The sequence below is a fragment of the Marmota marmota genome, unplaced genomic scaffold (assembly GCF_001458135.2).
Source record: "Marmota marmota marmota unplaced genomic scaffold, marMar, whole genome shotgun sequence".
NCBI classification, from domain to species: Eukaryota; Metazoa; Chordata; class Mammalia; order Rodentia; family Sciuridae; genus Marmota; species Marmota marmota.
Genome location: NW_026000338.1, coordinates 506678 through 532184, shown reverse-complemented (window position 1 = coordinate 532184; position 25507 = coordinate 506678). Strand labels below are relative to the sequence as shown.

The 25507-nt window shown below is 35.9% G+C and overlaps 1 protein-coding gene and 2 pseudogenes across 15 annotated transcripts in view; 2 read left to right on the top strand and 1 right to left on the bottom strand.

The window, feature by feature from the left end:
• Atrx (ATRX chromatin remodeler) overlaps positions 1 to 25507 on the bottom strand; it is a 242039-nt gene that overhangs the window by 181229 nt on the left and 35303 nt on the right. For 7 of the 15 annotated variants that reach the window (XM_048797444.1, XM_048797448.1, XM_048797447.1 and 4 more), the window contains 2 exons: positions 6343 to 6421; positions 1575 to 1687 (listed from right to left, as the gene is read on the bottom strand). The exons of 2 other annotated variants lie outside the window; for them this stretch is intronic. In XM_048797444.1, the coding sequence (XP_048653401.1) occupies positions 1575 to 1687; positions 6343 to 6421 (192 nt within the window). Of the gene's footprint in view, positions 1 to 1574; positions 1688 to 6342; positions 6422 to 25507 lie in introns of those variants that run through there. 6 more of the 15 variants (XM_015505860.2, XM_048797451.1, XM_048797452.1 and 3 more) reach the window with 1 other exon arrangement.
• Positions 9174 to 10617, top strand: LOC107159248 (annotated as a pseudogene).
• On the top strand, positions 20114 to 20622 carry LOC107159285 (annotated as a pseudogene).

Below are 25507 nucleotides of genomic sequence, written 5' to 3'. Positions count from 1 at the left end.
AAAAAAAAAAAAAAAAAAAAAAAAAACAAGGACTGGGGATGAGGCTCAGTTGTACAGCATCCCCAGGTTTAATCCCCAGTACCACAAAAAGAAAAATTCTTGGTCCTGAAAGACAGAGAAACTGTTTTGTATTTAAAAAGAATACAGAGACATGTCAATTTAAGCAATGTGTAATTTTGAACTGGATCCTAGACATAGGGGCAAAAAACCTTACCTACAAACATCATTGAGACAAAACATAAAAAAATAGGGACAGTAGATTAGATAATAGTCTATTATATAAAGTTTTACCCACCTATTTTACCTTCCCCATTATTATTTATTATATCCTATATTCTGGTGTTCCTATTTCAAATAATTTCCCTTCTGATTTCAGAAAACCCTTAATTTCTTCTAGTATAAAGATATTTCCTCTAGTTTAGGTCTGTTGACATCAAGTTCTTACTTTGTCTAGAGATGTCTTCATTCCACCCTTCATTTAAACATTTTAAAAGGATGTTTTTGCTGAATACAGAATTATACCTTCACAATTGTTTTCATTTGGCACTTTAAAGAAATTATTTCATTGTCATTTATTTTCTATCATTTCTGCTAAGTCATCAATATTACTTTTGTTCCTTTGAAATTAATATCATTTTCCTCTAGCTAATTATATTTTCTTGGTTTTACTCTTTGAATTTCATATGATATAACTAGACGTTGTTTTCTTTATATTTATTCAGGGTTAGGACTCACAGTACTCCTTAAATCTATGCCTTGATGTCTTTTATGGTCTTTAGAAAATTTGTCTTCTGACCTATTCTCACTCTTCTCTCCTTCTGGAACTCTTAATTATACATATAGCTGAACTTCACTCTGACTTTTATTTTTTCTACATAACTTTTCTCCAACCACCAAGTATAACTACCTAAAACTGGTAATCATCACATTACACAGGATTTTTTATAAAAGAGAAAGGGAGGTAAAGAGGAGGTCTTAAGTAGTTTTATAAAAAAAAAATTCACAAAATGTAATCAGAGATGTTCTCAAACAACATAAAATTTTAATTCCTAATACATGAGTAACTACAAGGATAAATATTTCTATACTACTCCCACTTCTTCTAATTATACATAAAACCATATTAAGTGCTTCCTTCTCCAAGTTACTACAATAAAATACAAAATTACATTTTTACTTGCCCAAATTAAAATCTCATGTCAGATCCTAGCAAAAATACACAAGAGGGGCTCTTATAAAGCTTGCTAATCTCATTTTCCACAAATTGAAAAAAAAATTTGGTACCAGGAATTGAACCCAGGGACACTTAATCCCTAAACCTACATCCCCAGTCCTTTTTTATATATTATATATACTTTTTATTTACAGAGTATTGCCAAGTCGTTTAGGCCTCACTACATTGCTGAGGCGGCTTTGCATTCCACAATCTTCCTGTCTCAGCCTCCCATGCCACTGGGATTACAGGCATGTGCCACCACACCTGGCTCATAAATTAAAATTCTTTAAAAGCTATATATCCTCCAAATATAATTTTTTAAAAGACTATAAGATAAGCAGGTTCAATTTCAATTTACCAATGCTTTGGTTCATCACAAGTCGTGGAGGAGAACTTGTTTCTTCAGATTCTTCTGATGAGTGTGCCAGGAAGTCATGAAGCTTCTGCACCAATGTATTCAACTTGCTTTCACTATCAAAACAAAAATTTGAAGAATTTGCTTAATTAGCCTGCCATGTATTTAAATAAAAATCTCTAACAAACTAAAAACCTATCTACACTATTAATATTCTGAGAGTATGCATATTCAAAGTAAAAATTAAAGGAATTGAATTTTATCTCTTGGAGATATATAAAAATATAAGTAATGCAACCTAACCATACACTTACCCAGGCTTTAAATATCATTTAAGGAAACTGCTCATATTACTCACTAAACACTTCCAAGATATTGAGAACTTTAAATGTTCTGTGTGTTTAAACAAAGTTAGTTACACTTTACTTTCTGTTAAATCATTTTAAATGGATCATAAAATATTATCCTTAACCTAATTTTTGACAAAAATAAACTTTCCCAGCTGGGGTAGTGGCACAGTGGCAGAGTGCTTGCCTAGCATGTGTGAGGCACCAGGTTTGATCCTCAGCACCATGTATCAATAAATTAAAAAAAAAAAAAGTCCATTGGCAACTAAAAAATTTTTTTTAATTTGAAAATAAACTTTCCTATGACAAGAGTGTTTTTTTTTTTTTATGAGGGAGGGGCTAGGGCTGGGGCTCAGAGTTAGCATACTTGCCTGGCATGTGTGAGGCACTGGGTTCAATTCTCAGCACAGCATATAAATAAAATAAAGGTTTATCAACAAATAAAAATTTTTTAAAATAAAAATAAAATAAAGGTATTGTGCCTACCTACAACTAAATAAAATACGTATTTTTTAAAAATAGGGGAAAATTTTTTTAAATTTTAACTGTAACTACCTTTTTTCACTATTAATAGCAGGCCCTTCTACAAATCTTATCATATTATCATTAAATATTTTAGTCATTATTTTCTCTTTCTTGTATACAGGCTATATATGGAAAAGCCTTAGAACCAAAACAGCTTTTCAAGAAAGATTTAAACTTGGCAACATCCAAAATAAGGGAAGCAAAACTTTTTTTTTCCTATTCATTGTAAGTATCAGTAATTTAGGGCTGGGTGGTAAAGCATTTGCCTCACGTGTATGAGGCACTAGGTTGGATCCTCAGCACCACATAAAAATAAAAAATAAAGGTATTGTGTCCATCTACAACTAAAAATTTTCTTAAAATTTTCAAAAAGTATCAGTAATTTAGCAAATATATTTACTGAACATTTACTATCTTGGAGGTCTCTGAAGTATTTTTTATAATTATACTATCTTCTGCTTGGCACAGTTTAATTGTATATCTCACTGACAGATAAATAAAACATAGACTAGGACTTGGAAGACTTTAGATTTTCAGGGAAATATTTATGAAACAAAATTTATAGCATAGGGGCTGGGGATGTGGCTCAAGCGGTAGCGCGCGCGCCTGGCATGCGTGCGGCCCGGGTTCGATCCTCAGCACCACATACAAACAAATATGTTGTGTCCGCCGAGAAATAAAAAATAAAATATTAAAAAAAAAAAATTTATAGCATAAAGTTAAATTATATAATAATCCAACAGGGTTACAGAGAATTTAAAGTTTAAATGCAGAAAATAAATACCCCATTTTTAGTAAAATTAGATTATCCAAACTTTAAAGCAACAGGAAAAATATGACTCCATCAAAATTCACAACTTTTCTAAGTTTAAAAAAAAGTGAAAACAACCCACACAATAGGAGAAAAACATTGTTAAACAATATATCTCAAAAGGGTGCAGTATCCAGAATACATAATAAATTCTCAAAATTAAACTTTTAAAAAAATTTCAAATTAAAAATGGGCAGAGAAACTGGATGAAGTGGCACAAGCCTGTAATCCCACATAACTGGGAGGCTGAAGCAGGATGATTGCAAGTTTGAGGCCAGTCTTGGTTCTGATACCTTAGTCTTGGTTCTGATACCTAGGAACTGGGGGGAAAAAGTCAAATAGAGTAATGAAAATGACCCAGCAATTTTACTTACAGATATATACCCCAAAACAAATAAAAATATATGCCCACACATGGAAATAAAAATTGTATAAAAATATTCATAGCAGCATTTTCCTTAACAGCAAGAAAGAGGGAAGCAACTGATAAGTGAATAAACAAAATGAGGTGTAATCCATGAAATTTACATCCCAATAAAAAGGAATGAAATACTGAATATTGATACTTGCTAAAACATGCATGGTCATTGAAAACAACATGCTAGTCGGGTACAGTAGCGCATGCCTGTAAGTCCAGCAGCCCAGGAGGATTTTGAGTTCAAAGCCAGCCTCAGCAACAGCGAGGTGCTAAGCAACTCGGTGAGATCCTGTCTCTAAATCAAAATGCAAAATAAGGCTGGGTATGTGGCTCAGTGGTCAAGTGCCCCTGAGTTCAAGAAAAACAATATGCTAAAGAAAACATACATTTCAAGTATTACTCCACTTATATCTATGAACTGTCCAGAATAGTCAAGTCCACAAAAACAGAAAGCAAATCAGTAATGGCTAAAGATAGAGAGAGGGAGAATTGGGAAATAAAGGATACCATTTTTAGAGTGATAAAATATTTTAGAATTAGGGTAGTAGAAATGGTTGCAAAACATTGTGAATTTACTTAAACACTGAACTGTATATTATTAAATGGTTAAAATGGTGGCTTTTATGCTACATGAATTTTATTTCCATAAAAAATTACTCTAGGGGCTGAGGCTGTGGCTCACTGGTAGAAAGCTCACCTAGCACGTGTGGGGCACTGGGTTCGATCCTCAGCACCACATAAAAATAAAATAAAAGTATTGTGTTCACCTACAACTAAAAAATATTTTTAAAAATGACCCTAAAATCAGGATGGAGGGTTGGGGTTGTGGCTCAGTGGTAGAGTGCTTACCTAGCATGTGCAAGGCACTGGGTTTGATCCGCAGCACCACATAAAAATAAATAAATAAAATAAAGGTATTTGTGTTCAACTACAACTAAAAAATAAATATTAAAAAAATAAGGCCGGATATTCAAGAAGATACATTTCTTTTTAACTGGGAAAAAAAAAACAGCACCACCACAAAAGCTATGTAGGCACCTCCAAAAAACTCCACAATCAACTTAAAAGGTAAACTAGTGTGAAAATTTACAAAAATACAGGAATAAACATTTATTATACAGAACTATTATGGGGGGAAACTTCATGAGTAATCAAAAGAACACATTCAAATACTGTGAATGAAGCTGCAGCTAAGTCAGGCCTTTCTGGACAGGCACCACCTCCACTCAAGCAGCAGCACAGTGAGACCTCAAGGCCAGTGGCCTTACTACATGATTTTTGTGCATTTAGTTAGGAATAATCCAAGATATATAGAGAAGGAAAAAAAGAAAAAGAAAATGTAGTAGACATGCTACTAGTGGATTTCTGGGTGTGGTATTTGGTTGTTTTCTTTGGTCGAGAAGATGGTTTTACAAAAGTATGAAATGACGTTTCCCTATATAATAAAGATACTTTTTGCCAAAACCCTTCTTTTGGAAAAGAGATATACAAAACTATTATGGTTAGGTCATGTCCATAAGTATGTTGTTAGAAAATGGAACCTGAGGAAAAGATGCTCAGGGTCCACGGCATGCAAAATTCCTTGAACCAAAATTCAAAATAGTAATAATTACCTTATCCAACCAATAGATCACCAAAGAAAAGTGGTTCTCTAGAAATGAAAGTATAGCAAACCTGCAGAATTTTGATCTCCCACTCAGTCCCAGAAATTACAATGATTCAACCACAAAAGCAAGCTCTATTGCATAAATTCACATATAGTGAGTAATCAAGGATTATGTTACAGAAAAATCAGGCCTGGTGATGCATACCTGCAAACCCAATAACTAGGGAGGCTGAGTGAGATGGATAACAAGTTTGAGGCCAGCCTCAGCAACTTAGCAAAACACTGTCTCAAAACTTAAATTTTTAAAAGGTGAAAGGTGACTCAGTGGTAGAGTGCCCTTGAGTTCAATCTCTAGTACCACAAAAAAGGTGGGAGCAAAAATGTGGGTAAATGAGTACAGCAGACCAATAGTACCATCACATCACAAAAATAAAATGAAATGTCTACAATCAGTGGAATTTTTTTCCTTCCGGTGGGCAGGACTTTGAGGCATAAATACGTTTGTGTTGTATTGTAGGTTGAACATCAGTAATCCAAAAACCCAAGATTAATGCTCAAAAAATGAGATTTTGAAACATTTCAATATTTCAGACTTTTGAACTGAAGATGTTCATCCTGTAAAGTCTATGCAATATTCCAAAATCTAAAAAACACTAAAAATGTGAAACACTTCTGATCCCAAGTATTTTTGGATAAGGGATACTCATCCTGTATAAATTATGAGACCAGCTAAAACAATAGTAGTAAAATACAAACTTGAAACATAAATAAGGTTGCCCATTCTGGTTACAAAAGGAGAGCTCTCAAAATGTCCTTGAGCTTTTTTGTCTCAGCCACTGACATGCCATCCAGACTCAGAAAGAACCAGAAACAGAGACCACGTGAGCCATGGCCACAGCCACCTTAGCAAGCACCGGAAGCACCCAGGAGACAGGGGTAATGTTGGTGGCAGGCATCACCACAGGATTGACTTTAAAAAATACCACCACCCAGGTTACACTGGGAAAGTTGTTATGAGGCACAATCACTTAAAGGGGAACCAGAGTTTTGGCCAAACTGTCTACCTTAATAAATTGTAGACTTCGGTATAAATGTCCTCAGGAATGATATCATGATTGGTATCTCTATGGCATTCCAGGATAACTACATAAAAGGAAAATAATCATTTGCATATATAAGATCTGAGATAGATTTTTAAAATCTATTTTCTAGAATCACATCTTAGAGATCATCCTTAGGAATGTATATGTTCTATTGAAATTGGCATTTCAAAAATACCAGAGCAAGTGTGGTCTTCTTGTTTTGTTGTTTTGTTTTGGTACTGGGGATGGAACCCATGGCGCTTAACCACACAGCAACATCCCCAACACTATTTTGTATTTTATTTAGAGACAGGGTCTCACCAAGTTGCTTAGGTAGGGCCTTGCTAAACTGCTGAGGCTGACTTTGAACTTGCAATCCTCCTGCCTCAGCTTCCCGAGCCAGTGGGCTTATAGGCATGCACCACTGCACCCAACTTGTTGTTTTTGTATGTGTATCAATAGAAATTAAACCACAGTGCACTTTACCACCAAGCTACACCCCCAGCATTTTTGATTATCTTATTTTTGAGACAGATTATCGCTAAATAATGACCTGGAAGTGGTGGCATACACCTATAATCTCAGCAGCTGAGGAGGATAAGACAGGAGGATAGCAAGTTCAAGCCCATCCTCAGAAAAACAGCAAAGTCCTACACAATCCTGTCTCAAAACTTAAAGAGGGGCTGGGGATATGGCTCAGTTGGTAGAGTGCTTGCCTTGCATGCACAAGGCCCTGGGTTCGATCCCCAGCACCACAAAAAAAGAAAGGACAAAAAGTCGATCTGGGGTTGTGGCTCAGTGGTAGAGCATTTGCCTAGCACATATTAGGTACTGGGTTCAATTCTAAGCACTACATAAAAATAAATAAATAAAATAAACTCATAAAAAATGTATGCTCCAAACAAAAGGAAATAAAAAGTCCAATAAGATTAGGAAGTCCTTTAAGATAGACACATTTATCCCTTCTCACACTGGGTCACCAGCACACAAAAATCAATCCTTCTATAGCTTCTTCCAAACTGTTGCTAATCATATGAAATGAAGTTATCATGTACATCCTTTATTATATAATTGGCACTAAGTATATGTACCAAGTTCAATGCCACTAAGTCAAAGAAGCACATGGTTAAGTATAGGGGCTCTAATATTAGTCAGATACCAATCTACTGTTCCTTCTACTGTGACTTTCAGCAATTTAACTTGAACCTCAGTTGTATTATACATATAATGTGCATAGTGCTGTTTTAAGGACTAGATGAAATAATATATTTGAAGTCTTTAATACTATACCTGGCTGTTAAAAATGCCTTGTAATATTTAAATGCTGTCATTTTAATATTGCTTTTTCTAGATATCTTCCTCCAGGTTGCTATTCTTTCTTTAATACTTCTTGGTATTATCACAGAGTACTTATTATTTGGATTGATTTTGAATTGAGCCTCTATTTATTGATCTTACTCACCAGAATCAATTTTCAACTCTTAGGTTTCCTCAATAGCTAAAATGTATCAGTGATTACAATGTGGATATGTGGAACTCAAAATTATCATAGATTGTTTGCTATAGATTCATGGAATCTCTAGAGCTAAGGTAATCTGTTAGCATCTAATGGGGTATGATTATGTGTTCACTTCTAAGATTGTGCTTAAATTTTCAAATCTGGGAAGGAGGACATAGACCAGGAAGTACAGTGAATCCTGTTTCCTCCCTTTGCTCAGACCCACTCAAGAGAAGCAGCAGCAGCAGTAGGCAACAGTATCAATATTAATTAGTCATGTGGTTCTAAAGCAATTTATTTTTCACATTGTAGAGACTATAGTGCACTCTCATCATTTTGATTGAATTTTTACCATAATTTGGATCCACAGAGGACTTGATAATCTTATCAGTTCACAGAATATCACTCAAGTCCACAATGTACTGATTGTGAAGAGAAAGTAGTTGGTACAGTAGCCCTCCCTTATTGATACTTTCACTTTCTGCAATTTCGGTTACCTGCAATCAGCTGTGATCTAAAAATATTAAATGTAAAATTCCAGAAATAAACAATTCACCAACTTGAATCATGTGCCACTGTGAGTACCATGATGAAATCTTCTGCTATCCTATCTGTTCCACCTAAGAGGTGAACCACCCTTTATCAAGCATATTTAAAAGACACTGTACTCTCTTGTTAAATTAGCTATCTCCTTCAAGGAACACTTATTTTACCTAATAATGGTCACAACAGCTACAAGAATACATATTCTTCTCATCAATATATTTAACATTCTCCAAGGCAGATCATATGTTAGGCTACAAAGTAAGTCGTAACAAATTTAAGATGATTGAAATCATATTCTATTATCTTTTTTGACAATAATGGTATAAAACTGGACATTAATAATAATAGGAACCCTGGAAAATTCACATGTGTGGAAATCAAACAACATACTTCTGAGAACCAATGGATCAGTGAAGAAATGAGAAGACACACAAAAATTCTTGAGACAAATGAAAATGGAAACATATCATACCAAATCCTATAGGAAACAGCAAAACTGGACTAATAGGGAGGTTTATAGCAATCAAAAAATAAAGATTTCAAAAAAGAACCTAAAATTATGCCTCTAGAACGAGAAAAACAAGAAAAAAAAAACATTAAACCCATTATAGGTAGAAGGAAAGAAATAATAAAGACCAGAGCATAAGTGAAACAGAATATAAGAAAAAACAAAATGAATCTAAATGCTGCATGATCTCACTTGTATAAAAATCTAAAAATTGGATCCCACGGAAGTAGTAAGTTAAAGTGGTGATCACCACAGGCTGAGATGGGAGCAGGGAGTTTGAGGTAAAGGTTGGTCAACGGTTAAAATTTTTCAGTTAGTTAGAGGGGGCTGGAGTTGTGGCTCAGCTGTTGTACTTGTGAGGCCCTGAGTTCGATCCTAAGCACCACATATAAATAAATTAAGGTATTGTGTCCACCTATAACTAAAAAAATATTTTAAAAAATAAGAAAAAAAATTTTAGTTAGAGCAGAACACAGTGGCCCATGCCTATAATCCCAGCGACTCAGGAGGCTGAGCTAGGAGGATCATGAGTTCAAAACCAGTCTCAGCAATTTAGCAAGTTCCTAAGCAACTCAGTGAGACCCTGTCTCTAAATAAAATACAAAATAGGGCTGGGGATGTGGTTCAGTGGTTGAGTACCCCTGAGTCCAATCTCTAGTAAAAAAAAAAAAAAAAACAAGAAAAGAAATATTTTAAATATATATACATACATATATATGTATAGTTGCTGATAGACCTTTATTTTATTTATATATGGTGTTGAGAATTGAACCCAGTGACTCACATATGCCAGGCAAGTACTCTACTACTAAGCCACAAACCCAGCCCCAAGAAAAATATCTTGATATTTGCAAAAACATAAATAACTTTGCAGACATTATTATGTTATGGCAAATGAAATAAGCCAGTCATACAAGAATAAATATTACATGGTTCTACCTACATGAGTTTCTATAACAGTAAAACTCATATAAACAGGGCTGAGATGTAGCTCAATGGTAAAGTGCTCGTCTCACATGCATGAAGCAATGGGTTCAACCCCAACTCCAAAAAAAAAAAAAAAGATTCTTATAGAAACAGAATATACTATGATTGCTAGGGTTGGAGAGAAGAGGAAGGAAGACTCTGGCCAGAAGATTGGACTCGTGTGGGTAGGTGGGATGGCATCAGAAAGGTAGAGTATGCCTTCCAGTATATCCAGACCTGTTTTGTAACTGATTATGATCCAACCACTGAAGACTCCTACAAAAACCAGTGTGAGATAGATGACAGAGCAACCTGGCTAGATATTTTAGACACAGTTAGAAAAGAATAATTTGGAGTCAAGAGAGCACAGTAAACAAGAAATGGTGAGGGCTCCCTGTTGGTCTTTTCAACCACAGAAGGTGGTCTGAAGAAATCTGTAAGTTTCAAAGACAAGATTCTCAGAGTAAAGGATTGTAATGAGATGCCAATTGTTTTAATTGGTAATAAAGCAGACCTGGATCAGCAAGAGCAGGTAACACAGGAGGAAAGACAGCAGTTAGCATGGCAACTTAAATAACATACATGAAGGAGTCAGCAAAGATTATAACAAACATAGATCAAAGTTTCCATGAACTTGTCCAGGCTATAAGGAAATTTAAAGAGCAATACTATCCTACTTCACAGAAAAAAAATGGTAGTGAGAGAAGATAAGAAAGGCTGCCATTATGTCATTTTCTAAGAATCCCTTGAGATTTAGCTACCAACTGCCAGGAAAAGTCCTTATCTCCTTCTCTCCTTATGATTTACATCATGCTGGTACCTGTTTTAGCCTTAGATAAATGATCAACATATTAGCCTTAAACAAAGAAGCCCACTGAGCCTTTCCATGAAGCTAATACAATGGTCCTTTCCAGACTGATTTAAAGGAAACACTAAAGCTGCTTTAAAGATTATCTGATTCCTTTAAAATAATGGCTACAGGGCTTGAGTTGTGGCTCAATGGTAGAATGCTTGCTTAGCATGCATGAGGCACTGGGTTCCATCCTCAGCACCACATAAAAATAAAGATATTGTGTCCACCTAAAACTAAAATATAAATATTTAAAAATAAAATACATGTCAGCATACATATTCATTTTCAAAGAGCTTATATTTTAATAGGAATGAATCACTTTTGCAACATGAGCTGTTTGCCAAGTTGATGCAATAGGCTACAAAATAATTTTTAACTCCTAAAATTGTTACTCTAAATAGAAACAAAAAGGTTTTTGTTTTTGTGGTACTGGGGATCAGATCCAGGGCCTTGTGCATCAAGGCAAGCACTCAACCAACTGAGCTATATCCCCAACCCCATAAAAAGGTTTTTAATGAGAATTTTTGCCCTATCTTTAAAATTTTTGATGTAAACTTTAGTTGTACACTAAATGGAATCTACAGAAGTGAAACATCACAGACTTTTCTTGTTTTGTTGTTGTTGGTACTTGGGAATAAAACCAGGAGTGCTTATCCACTGAGCCACACATCCTCAGATCTTTTTTAATTTTTTATTTTCTATTTTGAGACAGGTTTTCACTAAGATGCTTAGGACCTTGATAAATTGTTGAGGCTGGCTTTGAACTTGCAATCCCTCCTGCCTCAGCTTACTGAGACACTGAGATTACAGGTATATACCACCTCTCCCAGCCATCTCAGACCTTTCTGGATGCTGGAGCTTGTGTTTACCAGTGCCCAAAATACCAACATGACTATTGCATTTATAGATTAAAAACTGTTACTCAAGCCTGTTATTGCTCCTCCTCTTGAAGAAAATATTCTATGTGGACCAATATTAGAAAACATTCTGGACTTAGGCATCTCAATGTGTACTTGGTTTTTTAATTTCTCTCATCATAGCCATGCTAAGACTGTGGAATGAATAATTTATCTCCCTTGACAAGTACTTGTGGTTAAAGGGATTCAAAAACACTAAACATGTCTTTCTTTGATGACAGATACAAAACTGATCTTTCCAGAGTCAGAGATTATTAATATCTTGCCACATACTTTTAAACATTATTTTTTCAAACTAGTTAAGAAGTATTTTATATAGATATATATATAGTTTAGTTATTGATGGACCATTATTTATTTATATGTGGTTCTGAGAATCAAACCCAGTGCCTCACACATGCTAGGCAAGCCACAACCCCAGCCCAAGAAGTATATTTAGAATCCTTTTTTTGTTACTTCTGGTTATGCATGATATAATTATACAAGCATTGAATATATATCATTCTACTTAAGACCCCCATTCCTGTGGATGTACTAGATGGTGGGTTTCACTGTGTGTATTCATATGTATGCATAGGAAAATTATTTCAGACTTATTCTACTATCTTTACTTTTCCTATCCCCCCTTCCCTTCATTCCCCTTTGCTCCATCTACTGAACTGTAAAAAAGTATTTTTATGCCAGACACAGTGGTACACACCTGTAATACCAGCAGCTAAGGAGGCTGAGACAAGAGGATCACAAATTCAAGGCCGGTCTGAGCAACTTATCCAGGCCCTAAGCAACTAAACGAGACCCTGTCTCTAAATAAAATACAAAAAAAGGGTTGGGGATGTGGCTCAGTGGTTAAGCAACACTGAGTTAATCCCCAGTACCAAAAAAAAAAAACGTAGTTTTATGTTTGCAAGCAAATTTGCTTTCACAGAATACCTTGTGTATATAAAAGTATTTAATTCTCATTGTTCACTTTTTTTGGGGGGGAGTACCAGAGATTGAACTAAGGGGCACTCACACTGAGCCACATCCCCAGTCCCATTTTGTATTTCATTTAGAGACAGGGTATCACTGAGTTGCTTAGCACCTCACTTTTGGTGAGGCTGGATTTGAACTCACAATCCTCTTGCCTCAGCCTCCGGAGCCACTGGGATTACAGGCCTAACCCACCATGCCCGGCCTTACTGTTTACATTTAACTGACAAAAGAAGTAGCTTCTGTGGTTAAAAAAAAAAAAAAAATTACTTGCTAATCTGATCATGGCTGGATCTGCACTGGACCAGCTATATATTTCACTCCAGAAACCTTCCCAATAGAATACAACAGGATGAGACCGTGAAATCATTTTCAGTATCCACTGCTAGGTTTTGACTATTATGTCAAGTATTAAGTGTAAACCATTTTTTTTTTTTTGTACTGGAGATTGAACTCCGGGGTGTTTTACCACTGAGCCACATCCTCAACCCTTTTCATTTTTCTATTCTGAGGGTCTCACCAAGTTACTAAGGTTGGCCTTAAACTTGTGATCCTCCTGCTTCAGTCTCTGAGTCCCTGGGACTACATGTATACACCACCACACCCAGCAAGTATAAAACTTTGAATTGTCAATTACTATAATTGTGGATGGCTTCTAATTTTGTTTTTAATTCTGTGGATTATTTAAACAATTCAAAATATGTTCCTGTTTTTAAGATATTAAATGGTAGTATACAGTATCCCTTTATGTGTACAATAGTCGCATGGCATTTATTGAGCATACCCATTAGTAATTTTGGGTGCTAGAATTAAAGTTGATTTATTTTATCTTTTTAATATATTTCATTTTTAGTTACAGTTGGACACAATACCTTTATTTTATTTATTTATAACTATATGGTGCTGAGGATAGAACCTCAGGACCTTGCGCATGCTAGGCAAGTGCTCTACCACTGAGCCACAAGCACAGCCCAGTTGATTCATTTTCACAAGATAAAAAAGGGCTGAGAATGTAACTTTATGGTACAGCACTTGCTTTGCATGCGCCAGGCGCTGGGTTCAATCTCCAGTACAAAGAAACAAAAACACTAAGTAAACCAGTAGTAACATAGGGGAAAGGGAGGATCCATTCCTCTTACTATAAATCTCCTAATGTTTTCTATATTTCAGACTATATCTAATTTTCATATAGCTTTTTGCAAATTTAGGTGTTAACACCTCTTACCAATACTGCTAACCTCCATTTTAAAAAGCAAAAATGCTAGAATATCAGGATCTTCTGGTAGAATACCTAGAGAAAGATACCATAAGTATTCCCTATATTAAAGGAGGAGTAGTAGCCAGGCACAGTGGCACATGCTTATAATCTCAGAGACTCAGGGCGCTGAAACAGGAGAATTGTTAAGTTTAAGGCCAGCCACAGAAACTTAGTGAGGCTCTAAAAGCTCAGTGAGACCCTGTCTCAAAATTAAATAAAAAGGTCTGGGGGCTGGGGATGTGGCTCAAGTGGTAGCGCGCTGGTCTGGCATGTGCAAGGCACTGGGTTCGATCCTCAGCACCACATAAAAATAAATAAAGATATTGTGTCCACCTAAAACAAAAAATAAATAAATATTATAAATAAATAAAAAGGTCTGGAGATGTTGCTCAGTGGTTAAGTTCCTCTGTGCTAAATCCCCAGTACTCCATCCAAGAAAAAAGTTGTAATGTTTTTACATAAAATCAGGGGAAATAAAAATCAATGGAAGATGGAAAATATGTAGAAAGTATTTAAAAGTATTTCCCAGCACATTTTATTTTGTTATTTTGAGTCAAAGTCTTACAAAATTGCCAAAGTTGGTCTCAAATTTTGCAATTCTCTTACATTAGCCTCCAAAGTAGTTAAGATTATAGACACGTGCCACTGAACCCAATGAATGAAATTTTCATTTAGGTATTATTGCTCCACTGCACAGACGAACAAACTACTTAGACCACAGGTAACTGTCCCAAGGTTATAAAAGCAAGAGAACCAGATTCAATCCCAAATCTGTCAGTACATTATATGATTCCAAATTAAATCAAGTGTGAGAACAGAGCTCAAATTGAATTTTATTCCAAAGGACTAGACATGAATCCATTTTCAACTATATCCTTTCTTCTACAAAGAAATTAATAAATGCAAATGAACCTCTTACTTAATTTAAATGAAAATCCCTAAACAATGATGACATTCTTTGGAAAAATTTCTCTTAACCAGGCACGGTGACATACACATGTAATACAAGTGACTACAGAGGCTGAATCAAGTAGATCATAAGTTTGAGGACAACCTCAGCAAATCAACAAGACCCTGTCTCAAAGTTAAACAAGGACTGGGGCTGTAGCTAGCTCACTGAAAAAAGCATCCCATGGTCCAATTCCCAATGCCAAAAATTAATAAATAAATAAATAAGAAAATGTCCTCTGAGGCTGGGTGGAGCACTTGCCTAGCCTGTGTGAGACACTGGATTCGATTCTTAGCACCACATAAAATAAATAAATAAAATAAAGATACTGTGTCCATCTACAGCTAAAAATATTTAAAGAAAAATAAAAAAGTCCTCTAACACAGCTGGTTCCATTTGTACCTCAAGATTTTAAAACAAAAACAGAAGAAAACTATTAACTTGTCTTTTATTTGTTTACAGTGCTGGGGATCAAACTAGTGCCTCCTACAGGCAACGCAAACCCTCTACCACTAAGCAATGCCCCAAACCCTTAACCCTTATCTTTCAAAATGGGGAAAAAATACAGTTCACTTAATCTCTTCTCTTTACTATAATAACATTACAACTGTGAAAGTTTTGTGTTAACGTTCTTAAGACACTAACTACACCATGCCCTTTTCCCTGACAGTGTCACTATACAAAATGCAATGTTTTTCCAACATAGTGATGCATGCTTATTATCTCAGTAACAATGAAGGCTAAGGCAGGAGGGCCACAAGTTGGAGGCCAGCATCAGCAACGTAGCAAGACCCTGTCTCAAAATAAACAATAAAAAAGGTCTGGGATGTGACTCAGTGGCTAAGCACCCCTAGGTTCGATCCTCAGCATCCAACACAAGTAATAATTACATGACAATCCAATAACTTCTAAACTAAAAATTTTTTGAGGCAGGGGGTACTGGGGATTGAACTCAGGGGCACTCGACCACTGAGCCACATCTCCAGCCCTATTTTGTATTTTATTTAGAGACAAGGACTTACTGAGTTGCTTAGTGTCCTGCTTTTGCTGAGGCTGGCTTTGAACTCTTTTTTTTTTAAACTCCAGCATTTTTTTTTTAATTTTTAATATTTATTTATTTAGTTAGTTCTCAGCGGACACAACATCTTTGTTTGTATGTGGTGCTGAGGATCGAACCCGGGCCGCACGCATGACAGGCGAGCGCGCTACCGCTTGAGCCACATCCCCAGCCCCCGGCTTTGAACTCTTGATCCTCCTGTCTCAGCCTTCTGAGCTGCTAGGATTACAGGCGTGTGCCACTGCACACGGCCTAAACTACAATTTTGATGGACACCAAACAGTTAAAACATTATCATATAAAAGAAATCAAGAAGGTGATTTGGTGTTGTACACAAAATACGAGAAGAAAAAAAAATCAACTTGAATCATAGTTCAACTTGAATCATTTTGGTAAATACCCCAATAGTATGGTTTTTTTTTTTTTTTTTTTTGTACCAAGGATTGAACCCAGGGGCACTTAAACACTGAGCCAAATCACCAGCCCTTTTTGTTTGTTGTTTTTGGTGCTGGGGATCGAACCCAGGGCCTTGTGCATGCAAGGCGATAAGCACTCTACGAACTGAGCTACACATCCCCAGCTGCAACTAGCCCTTTTTTATATTTTATTAGAGACAAGGCCTAGCTGAGCTGCTTATGACCTCACTAAACTGCTGGATTGGGTGTGAACTTGGGATCCTCCTTCCTCACCCTCCCTCTCTGGGATAACAGGCATGCACCACCACACATGGCTCCAGTTTTTCTTTTGATTAAAACATTTAAAGGGCTGGGGCTATTGCTCAATGGTAGAGCACTTGCCTATGAAGGCCCAGATTCTATCTCCAGCACCACACACACACACAAAAAAAATGCTTCCCTGTAACAACACACTAATATAATGTCTGGAATTAGGGCTGGGGTTGTGGCTCAGTAGTAGAGCACTTGCCTAGCATGTGTGAGGCACTGAGTTCGATTCTCAGCACTGCATATGAATAAATGAATAAAATAAAGGTCCATCAACAACAAAAAAGTATTTAAAAAAATAATGTCTGAAACTAATTTCAAAATAATCTACTGAGGGGGAGGTTCAGCAGATATATATATATAAAATTCAACTATGAGATAATAATTGAAACTGTGGCAGGTACTTGGGGATACATTATAGTATTTTTTTTTACTTTTGAATATGCTTATAATTTTCCAAAAGAGTTAAATACCTAAGGAATTTTTAATATCTAGTTCAGTGTCCTATATCCTAGAACAGATAAAATAACCTGTTTTGATTATTTTATATTAAAGGTATAACGAATCCTGGCTCAACCTTTAAGGTCCTAATCCTTGTCTTTATGGTCTTTATGGACAATTTAGTTGTAATTCTGCTTGATACCTCCATATTCCTTGATCTGCCATTACACACTGCACTTAGGAAAGATCAGGAAGTTTTATCCAGGCATCTGGACTTAACCCACTCTGATCAAAGAATTTATTTTACTGACCAATATGTAACTTATTCAACATTTTTCACAATAAAAACACAGTAATAAAGATCCAAGATCTGATATTTAGAAGACATGTGAGGCAAAAAAACAAATAAGGAACATTTTTTTTCCTGCTGAAAGATTAGTACAAGGGGCTGGAGTTTTGGCTCAGTGGTAGAGCACTTGCCTGGTATGTGTGTAGCCCTGGACTCAATCCTCAGCACTACATATAAATTAATTAATTAATTTAATTAATTAAAAGATCCATTGACAACTAAAAAATATTTTTAAAAAAGATTAGTACAAACTACTCCAATTCTACAGAACACCAGAATCAGTTTACTCCACTCACCCTTTTTCTCCCACTACACATTTCCTCCTAGTATAGCAAGTTAAAAACTATTCTTCCTTGTAAATGTGAACTGAAGAATACTGTGCAGCTAGTTATTAAACTTTAAGTGGTCTAAACTATAGACTTTATAAATGCAAAGTAAAACTACACATCACAAAAAACCACATACACAAATTACTTTGGGATTAAGAAAAGAAATTTCTGATCTAAAACATCATGTCACTAATTGTAGACACTTAACAAACTCTCTGTAGTGATTTCAGTAAATAATTACCTTGCCTTAACTTAAATAGCAAGGGAACAGCTCTGAAGTATTCAAGAAGATCATAAGTAATACAGTAACACAATAGAATTCTAGCTAATTTACTTCCAGAAACCTGTGATAGTGATTTAAAAAATGTAAAAATCACAATAAGACATAATAGGCATCCATTATTTCCTTGAACAGGAGTTCTGACCCACCTTATAAAATAGTATTCTAGTTTCTTACTTAACTGTTATAAAATACACAGAAAACATCCTGATGAGCTGACTAAAAACAGTACTGGCCTAGCAAGGCACACACACACCTGTAATCTCCGCTACTGCAGAGACTGAGTCAGGAGAAACACAAGTTCTAGGCCACTCTGGGCAATTTAGTGAGATCATATCTCAAAAAGGGATAGGATGTAGTTCAGTGGCAGTTTGTTTGCCTAATATGTGAGAGACCCTGGGTTCTATCCCCATTACCCACCCCCAAACAAATACACACAACACAGTACTCTACCAAAAACCCTGAAACAAGAATCAGGTAATCTTGGTTCTAGTTCTAATAATTTATTAAATCTGTGATCTTGGCAAATTGCAACCTCAGTAGAACAATTTTCTCACCTGGAAAATGAAACAAATTACTAGATGATTGTTATAACTTCCAGCTATAGTCCTGTATGGTATCGGACACATGTAATCCCAGCAATTCAGGAGTCTGAGGTAGGAGGATCACCAAATTTGAGGCCAGCCTTGGAAACTTAGCAAGATCCTATGTTAAAATAAAAATTGAAAAAGGGCTGGGGGTGTAGCTCAGTGATACAGCAGCCCTGGGTTCAATCCCCCATACTGAAAAAAAGAAAAGTGACTTCCAGCTACAAAATTTGCCCATAAGCTAACATCCTGTTTAAGAATAAATCAGCTGAGTATGCATTACTAAAAACAATTACCAATTAGCAACATCCTTTTTCTCTACAATTAAATGTCTCTGTATTAATTCACATGACCCTCAGACAAACTCACTTAAGGACTCAAAACCCCAAACCATAATTCTAAAATGCTAGCACCCCACTCTTTGTATCCAGGTATCTCAGAGGACAGTAATATATAACTCAACAGGGCGTTTGGATACAAGTTTAGAGCTACTGAAGATTAAAATAAAAGAGTGGAGTAGAGTATTGCTACAAATTAAGAGGGGAAAAACCCAGGCTCAGGGTCACAGTGTCAACAGAAGACCCAAAACTAAAAGTTACATAAAGCATGATCTTAGTCCAATGTTTTGGCAATATTTTATTCTATTAATAACCTTATGTCCCATATACCAAAAAATTGTTGGTTTATTTTATATTACCCAAAGTCTTAAAGTTACTTAATTGCCACATTAATGATTTAGGCTTAGGTGGAAAATCAAGCTACTGTCACTTAATTCAGGATATATCATATCTACCATGCTTTTCTCTCATCACTTGTTTATTATCTTATCCTGTTGAAAACAGAAAGCTTACTTCTCACAGAGATATGGTTCCAGGGAAGGAGACTTTTCTTTTTTTTTTTTTTTATATTTATTTATTTATTTTTTTAGTTATCGGCGGGCACAACATCTTTGTTTGTATGTGGTGCTGAGGATCGAACCCGGGCCGCACGCATGCCAGGCGAGCGCGCTACCGCTTGAGCCACATCCCCAGCCCGAAGGAGACTTTTCTTCTTCCTGTCACACTTCCTAATACTAAAAAAGCATACACAACCAGAAATATTTATTATCTATCAATACACATATTGTGGGGGTTTTGGGTTTGTTTGTTTGTTTGTTTGTTTTTTAATGGGTACCAGGGATTGAACTCAGGGGCACTCAACCACTGAGCCACATCCCCAGCCATATTTTTGTATTTTATTTATAAACAGGTTCTCACTGAGTTGCTTAGCACCTCGCTTTTGCTGAGGCTGGCTTTGAACTCATAATCAATCATCCTGCCTCAGCCTCCCAAACTGCTGGGATTTACAGGCCTGTGCCACCACACCTGGCTCTTGTCGATTCTTAATAATTTCAATTTGAGAAGTTCTTTCTGACCGTGTCTCCAAAATTCAAAACCATCAAAGGGAGGAACGATATTGGAAGAATAGTCAATCAAAGGAGAAACAAATTCAAATTAAAAACCAGAAATAGCACTTTTGCTTCAATGAGGCTCCCAAGCAGACGCAGAGATGCAGATCTTTGTGAAGACTCTGACAGTTAAGACCATCTCCCATGAGGTTGAGCCCAGTGATAGCTTCGAGAATGTCAAAGCCAAAATTCAAGAGAAGGACAGCATTACACCTGACCAACAGTGTCAGATATTTGTGGGCAAACAGCTGGAGGACGGCCCCACTCTCTCACATTACAACATCCAGAAAGAGTCCACCCTGCACTTCATGCTTCACCTGTGAGATGATATCATTGTACATTCCCTGTACCAGTTTGCCCAGAAGTACAACTATAACAAGATGATCTGTCACAAGTAGTAATGCCTGCCTGCAACCCTGTGCTGTCAACTACAGCAAGAAGTGCGGCCACACCAACAATATCCACCCCAAGAAGAAGTTCAAATAAAGCCCCTCCACTGGCTCCTTTCCCCAAAAAGGCAGCCTCCTGCCCAAGCCCCGTGTATGGCCTTGGGACCTCAATAAAGTTTCCCTTACATTGACTGGAGGAAAAAAACAGAAATAAATCAAAATGACAGGGAATAAAAATCATTTCCCAGCCGGGCATGGTGGAGCATCCCTCTAATACCAGCAGCTCAGGAGGCTGAGGCAGGAGGATCACGAATTCAAAGCCAGCTTCAGCAATTTAGAGAGGCCCTAAGCAACTTAGCAAGACCCTGTCTGAACATATATGAAAAAAAGGGGGCTGGAGATATAGCTCAGTTGGTAGAGTGCTTGCCCTGCATACACAAGGTCTTGGGTTCAATCCTCAGCACCATATAAATAAAGATATTGTGTCCACCTAAAATTTAAAAAAATAAATATTTTAAAAAAACAAACACATTTCAATTTTAAGAATCAAAAACACTACAGGACTGGGGATCTAGGTCAGGTGGAAGGGTGCTTGCCTCGCATGCACAAGGCCCTGGGTTCAATCCCAGCCCCACAAAGAAAAAATAACTACAACACTAAAATACTGGATAACTTTAACACACCTCTCTCACAACTAGAAAGATCTTCCAAACAAAAACTAAACAAAGAAACTATAGAACTAAATAATACAATCAATAATTTAGACTTAACCTACATAGAATATTTCATCAATGAACAAATCTACTTTCTTCTCAGTAGCACATGGATCCTTCTCTAAAATAGACCATATGTTATGCCACAAAGCAATTCTTGTCAAATACAAAAAAATAGAAATACTAGCCTGCATTCCATCAGATCATAATGAAATGAAATTAGAAATAAACAGTAAAACAAAAAATAGGGGCTAGGGCTGTAGCTCAGTGGCAGAGCTCTTGCCCAGTATGGGTGAGGCATTGGGTTCGAGCCTTAGCACCACATAAAAACAAACAAAATAAAGGCATGCTATTCATCTACAACTACAAAAAAAGAACTTTTTAAAAAAAAAAAACAGCTAATCTAACACCTGGAGACTGAGTAATACCCTATTGAATGATGAATGGATACAGAAGAAATCAGGAATGAAATAAAAAATACTTAGAGGTAAATGATAACACCAATACAATATATCAAAATCTCTGGAACACTCTGAAGGCAGTGCTAAAAGCAAAATTCACTGCATTGAGCTCATTCATTAAAAGAATAGAAAGTCAATGAGTAAATGACCTAATATTACATCTTAAAGCCCTAAAAAAGAACAAATCAACAGCAGAAGACAGAAAACAATTAAAATCAGAGCTGAAATCAATGAAATTGAAACAAAAGAAATAATGCAAAAATGTGACAAAACAGAAAGTTGGTTATGTGAAAAAATAAACAAAATTGATAAATCCTTAACCATGTTAAGGAAGAGTGAGAGAAAAATTACTAAAATTCATGATGAAAAAGGAAATATCACGATGGACACTACTAAAATACAGAAGATAATCGGAAACTATTGTGAAAATTTATACTCCAGTAAAAATAGAAAATCTTGAAAATGTCAACAAAATTCTAGAGACATATGATGTAACCAAACTGAATCAGGAGGACACACACAATTTTAGCAGATCAATTTCAAGCAAAGAAATAGAAGACATCATCAAAAGCCTACCAATCAAGAAAAGCCCAGAACCAGACGGATTCTCAGCCGAGTTCTACAAGACCTTCAAAGAAAAATTAACACCAATACTCCTCAAATGATTCCATGAAACAGAAAAGGAGGGAATCCTTCCAAATTCATTATATGAGGCTAATATCACCTTGATACCAAAACCAGACAAAGACACATAAAGGAAAGAAAACTTCAGACCACTATCCCTGCTCAATGTAAATGCAAAAAATCCCAGTAAAATTCTGGAAAATTGCATACAAAAACATATTTAAAAGACAGCACATCACGATCAAGTTGGGTTCATCCCAGGGATGTAAGGTTGGTTCAACATACGGAAATCAATAAAGGTAATTCATCACATCAGTACACTTCAAAATAAGAATCAGAGACTGGGGCTCAGTGGTAGAGCACTTGCCTAGTGTGCATGAGGCACTGGGTTCGATTCTTTTTTTTTTTTTAATTTTTAATTTTTTTTTATTTTTTAGTTATCGGCAGACACAACATCTTTGTTTGTATGTGATGCTGAGGATCGAACCCGGGCCGCACGCATGCCAGGCGAGCGCGCTACCGCTTGAGCCACATCCCCAGCCCTGGGTTCGATTCTTAACACCACATATAAATAAGTAAATAAAATAAAGGTCCATCAACTAATAAAAATATTTTAAAAATAAATAAAAATAAGAATCATATGATCATCTCAATAGACACAGAAAAAGCCTTTGACAAAATACAGCACCCATGTTCAAAACACTAGAAAAATTAGGGATAATAGGAACATACTTGGGCATTGTAAAAGCTACAGATGTTAAGCCTAAGGTCAACATCATTCTAAATGGAGAAAAATTAAAAGCATTCCCCCAAAAAACTGGAACAAGACAAGGATGCAATCTTTCACCACTTTTATTCAACGCTGTCCTTGAAACTCTAGCCAGAGCAATTAACAGAAGAAAGAAAGAGTTATGAATAGGAAAAGAAGAACTCAAACTACCTCTGTTTGCTGAAGACATGATTCTATATTTAGAATATCCAAAAAATTCCACTAGAAAACTGCTAGAACTAATAAATGAATTCAGCAAAGTAGCATGATATAAAATTAACACCACTAATCAAATGCATTTCTCTACATCAATGATGAATCCACTGAAAGAGAAATTAGGAAAACTACCCCATTCACTATAGCCTCAAAAAAAAATTTGAGAATCAATCTAACAAAAGAGTTAAAAGACCTCTACAATGAAAACTACAGGACACTAAAGAAATTAAAGAAGACCTCAGAAGATGGAAAGTTCTCCCATGTTCTAGGATAGGCAAAATTAACACTGTCAAAATGGCCATACTACCAAAACCATTGATTTTGGTTTTGAAATTGAAATTGCAGATTTAATGCAATTCCTGTTAAAATCCCAATGACATTTTTCATAGAAATAGAAAAGGCAATCATGAAATTTATTTGGAAATATAAGAGACCCAGAATAGCCAAAGCAATCCTTAACAAGAAAAGTAAAGCAGAAAGCATCATAATACCAGACCTTAAGTTACACTACTGAGTCACAATAACAAAAACAGCATGGCACTGGCACCAAAACAGATGTGTAGACCAATGGTCCAGAATAGAAGAAACAGAGACAAACCCACATAACTACATTTTTCTCATACTAGACAAAGGCACCAAAAACATACATTGGAGAAAAGACAGTCTCTTCAACAAATGGTGCTGGGAAAACTGGAAATCAATATGTAGCAAAATTAAACCAAACCCCTCTCTCTCAACCTGCACAAAAATCAACTCAAAGTGGATCAAGGACTTAGGCATTAGAACAGAGACCCTGTGACTAATAGAAGAAAAAGTAGGCCCAAATCTTCACCATGTTGGCTTAGGATTTGACAAGATTCCTAAAGTACCAGAAGTAAAATTAAGAATCAATAAATGGGATTAAATCAAACTAAAGGCTTCTTCACAGCAAAGGAAACAATAATATGAAGAGAGCCTACAGAATGGGAGAAAATCTTTACCACAGGCATCTCAAATAGAGCATTAATCTCTAGGATATATAAAGAACTCAAAAAAACTTAACACCAAAAAAACAACCCAATCAATAAATTAGGTTAAAGACTGAATGGACACTTCACAGAAGATATACAATTGATCAACAAATATATGAAAAAATGTTCAGAATCTCTAGCAATTAGAGAAATGCAAATCAAAACTACACTGAGATTCCATCTTTCTTCAGTCAGAATGGCAACTATCAAGATTACAAGCAACAGGGCTGGGATTGTACCTCAGGGGTAGACCATTTACCTAACACATGTGAGGCACTGGGTTTAATTCTCAGCACTGCCTAGAATAAATAAAGGTTCATTGACAACTAATATATATATGTATGTATTAAAAAAGAGTACAAGCAACAATCCATTTATTTTACTTGCTTACTCTTTTTAAAAAGTTTTAAATTTGTTCTAGTTGGTTATATGTGACAGTAGAATGCATTTTGACACATCATACATAAATAGAGTATAACTTCTCATTCTTCTGGTTGTACATAGTGTAGGATTACACCTGTCATGTAATCATATATACATATAGAGTAATAATGTTCAATTCATTCTACTTACTGTTCTTCCTACTCTCATACCAATCCCCTCCCTTCACTCCCCTCTGTCTAATCCAAAGTACCTCTATTCTTCCCTAGCCCCACCTCCATCATAAATTAGATTCTGCATATCAGAGAAAACATTCCGCTTTTGGTTCTTTGGAATTGACTTGTTTTGCTCGATATTCTCCAGTTCCATCCATTTACTGGCAAATGCCAAACTTTTCATTCTTCCATTCTGTGTGTGTGTATGTGTGTGTGTGTACGTGTGTGTGCGTGTGTGTGTATATGTATGCGTGTGTATGTGTATGTATATGTGTGTGTGTATATACACACACACACACACACATATCACAGTTTCTTTATCCATTCATCATTGAAGAGCACATATGTTGGCTCCATAGTTTAGCTATTGTGAATTGAGCTGCTATAAACATTGAAAAACATATAAAACATATAAACTGCATTACTATAGTATGCTGATTTTAAGTCCTTTGGGTATAAACAGAGGAGTGGGATAGCTATGTCAAATGGTGTTCCAATTTAAGTTTTCTGAGCATTGAAAAAAAAAGTTAAAATAGTAAAATTTAAGCTTTACATATTTTATCACAATAAAAAGGATGGAAACAAAAAATCTATGAGGGCTGGGGATGTGGCTCAAGTGGTAGCACGCTCGCCTGGCATGCGTGCGGCCCGGGTTCGATCCTCAGCACCACATACAAACAAAGATGTTGTGTC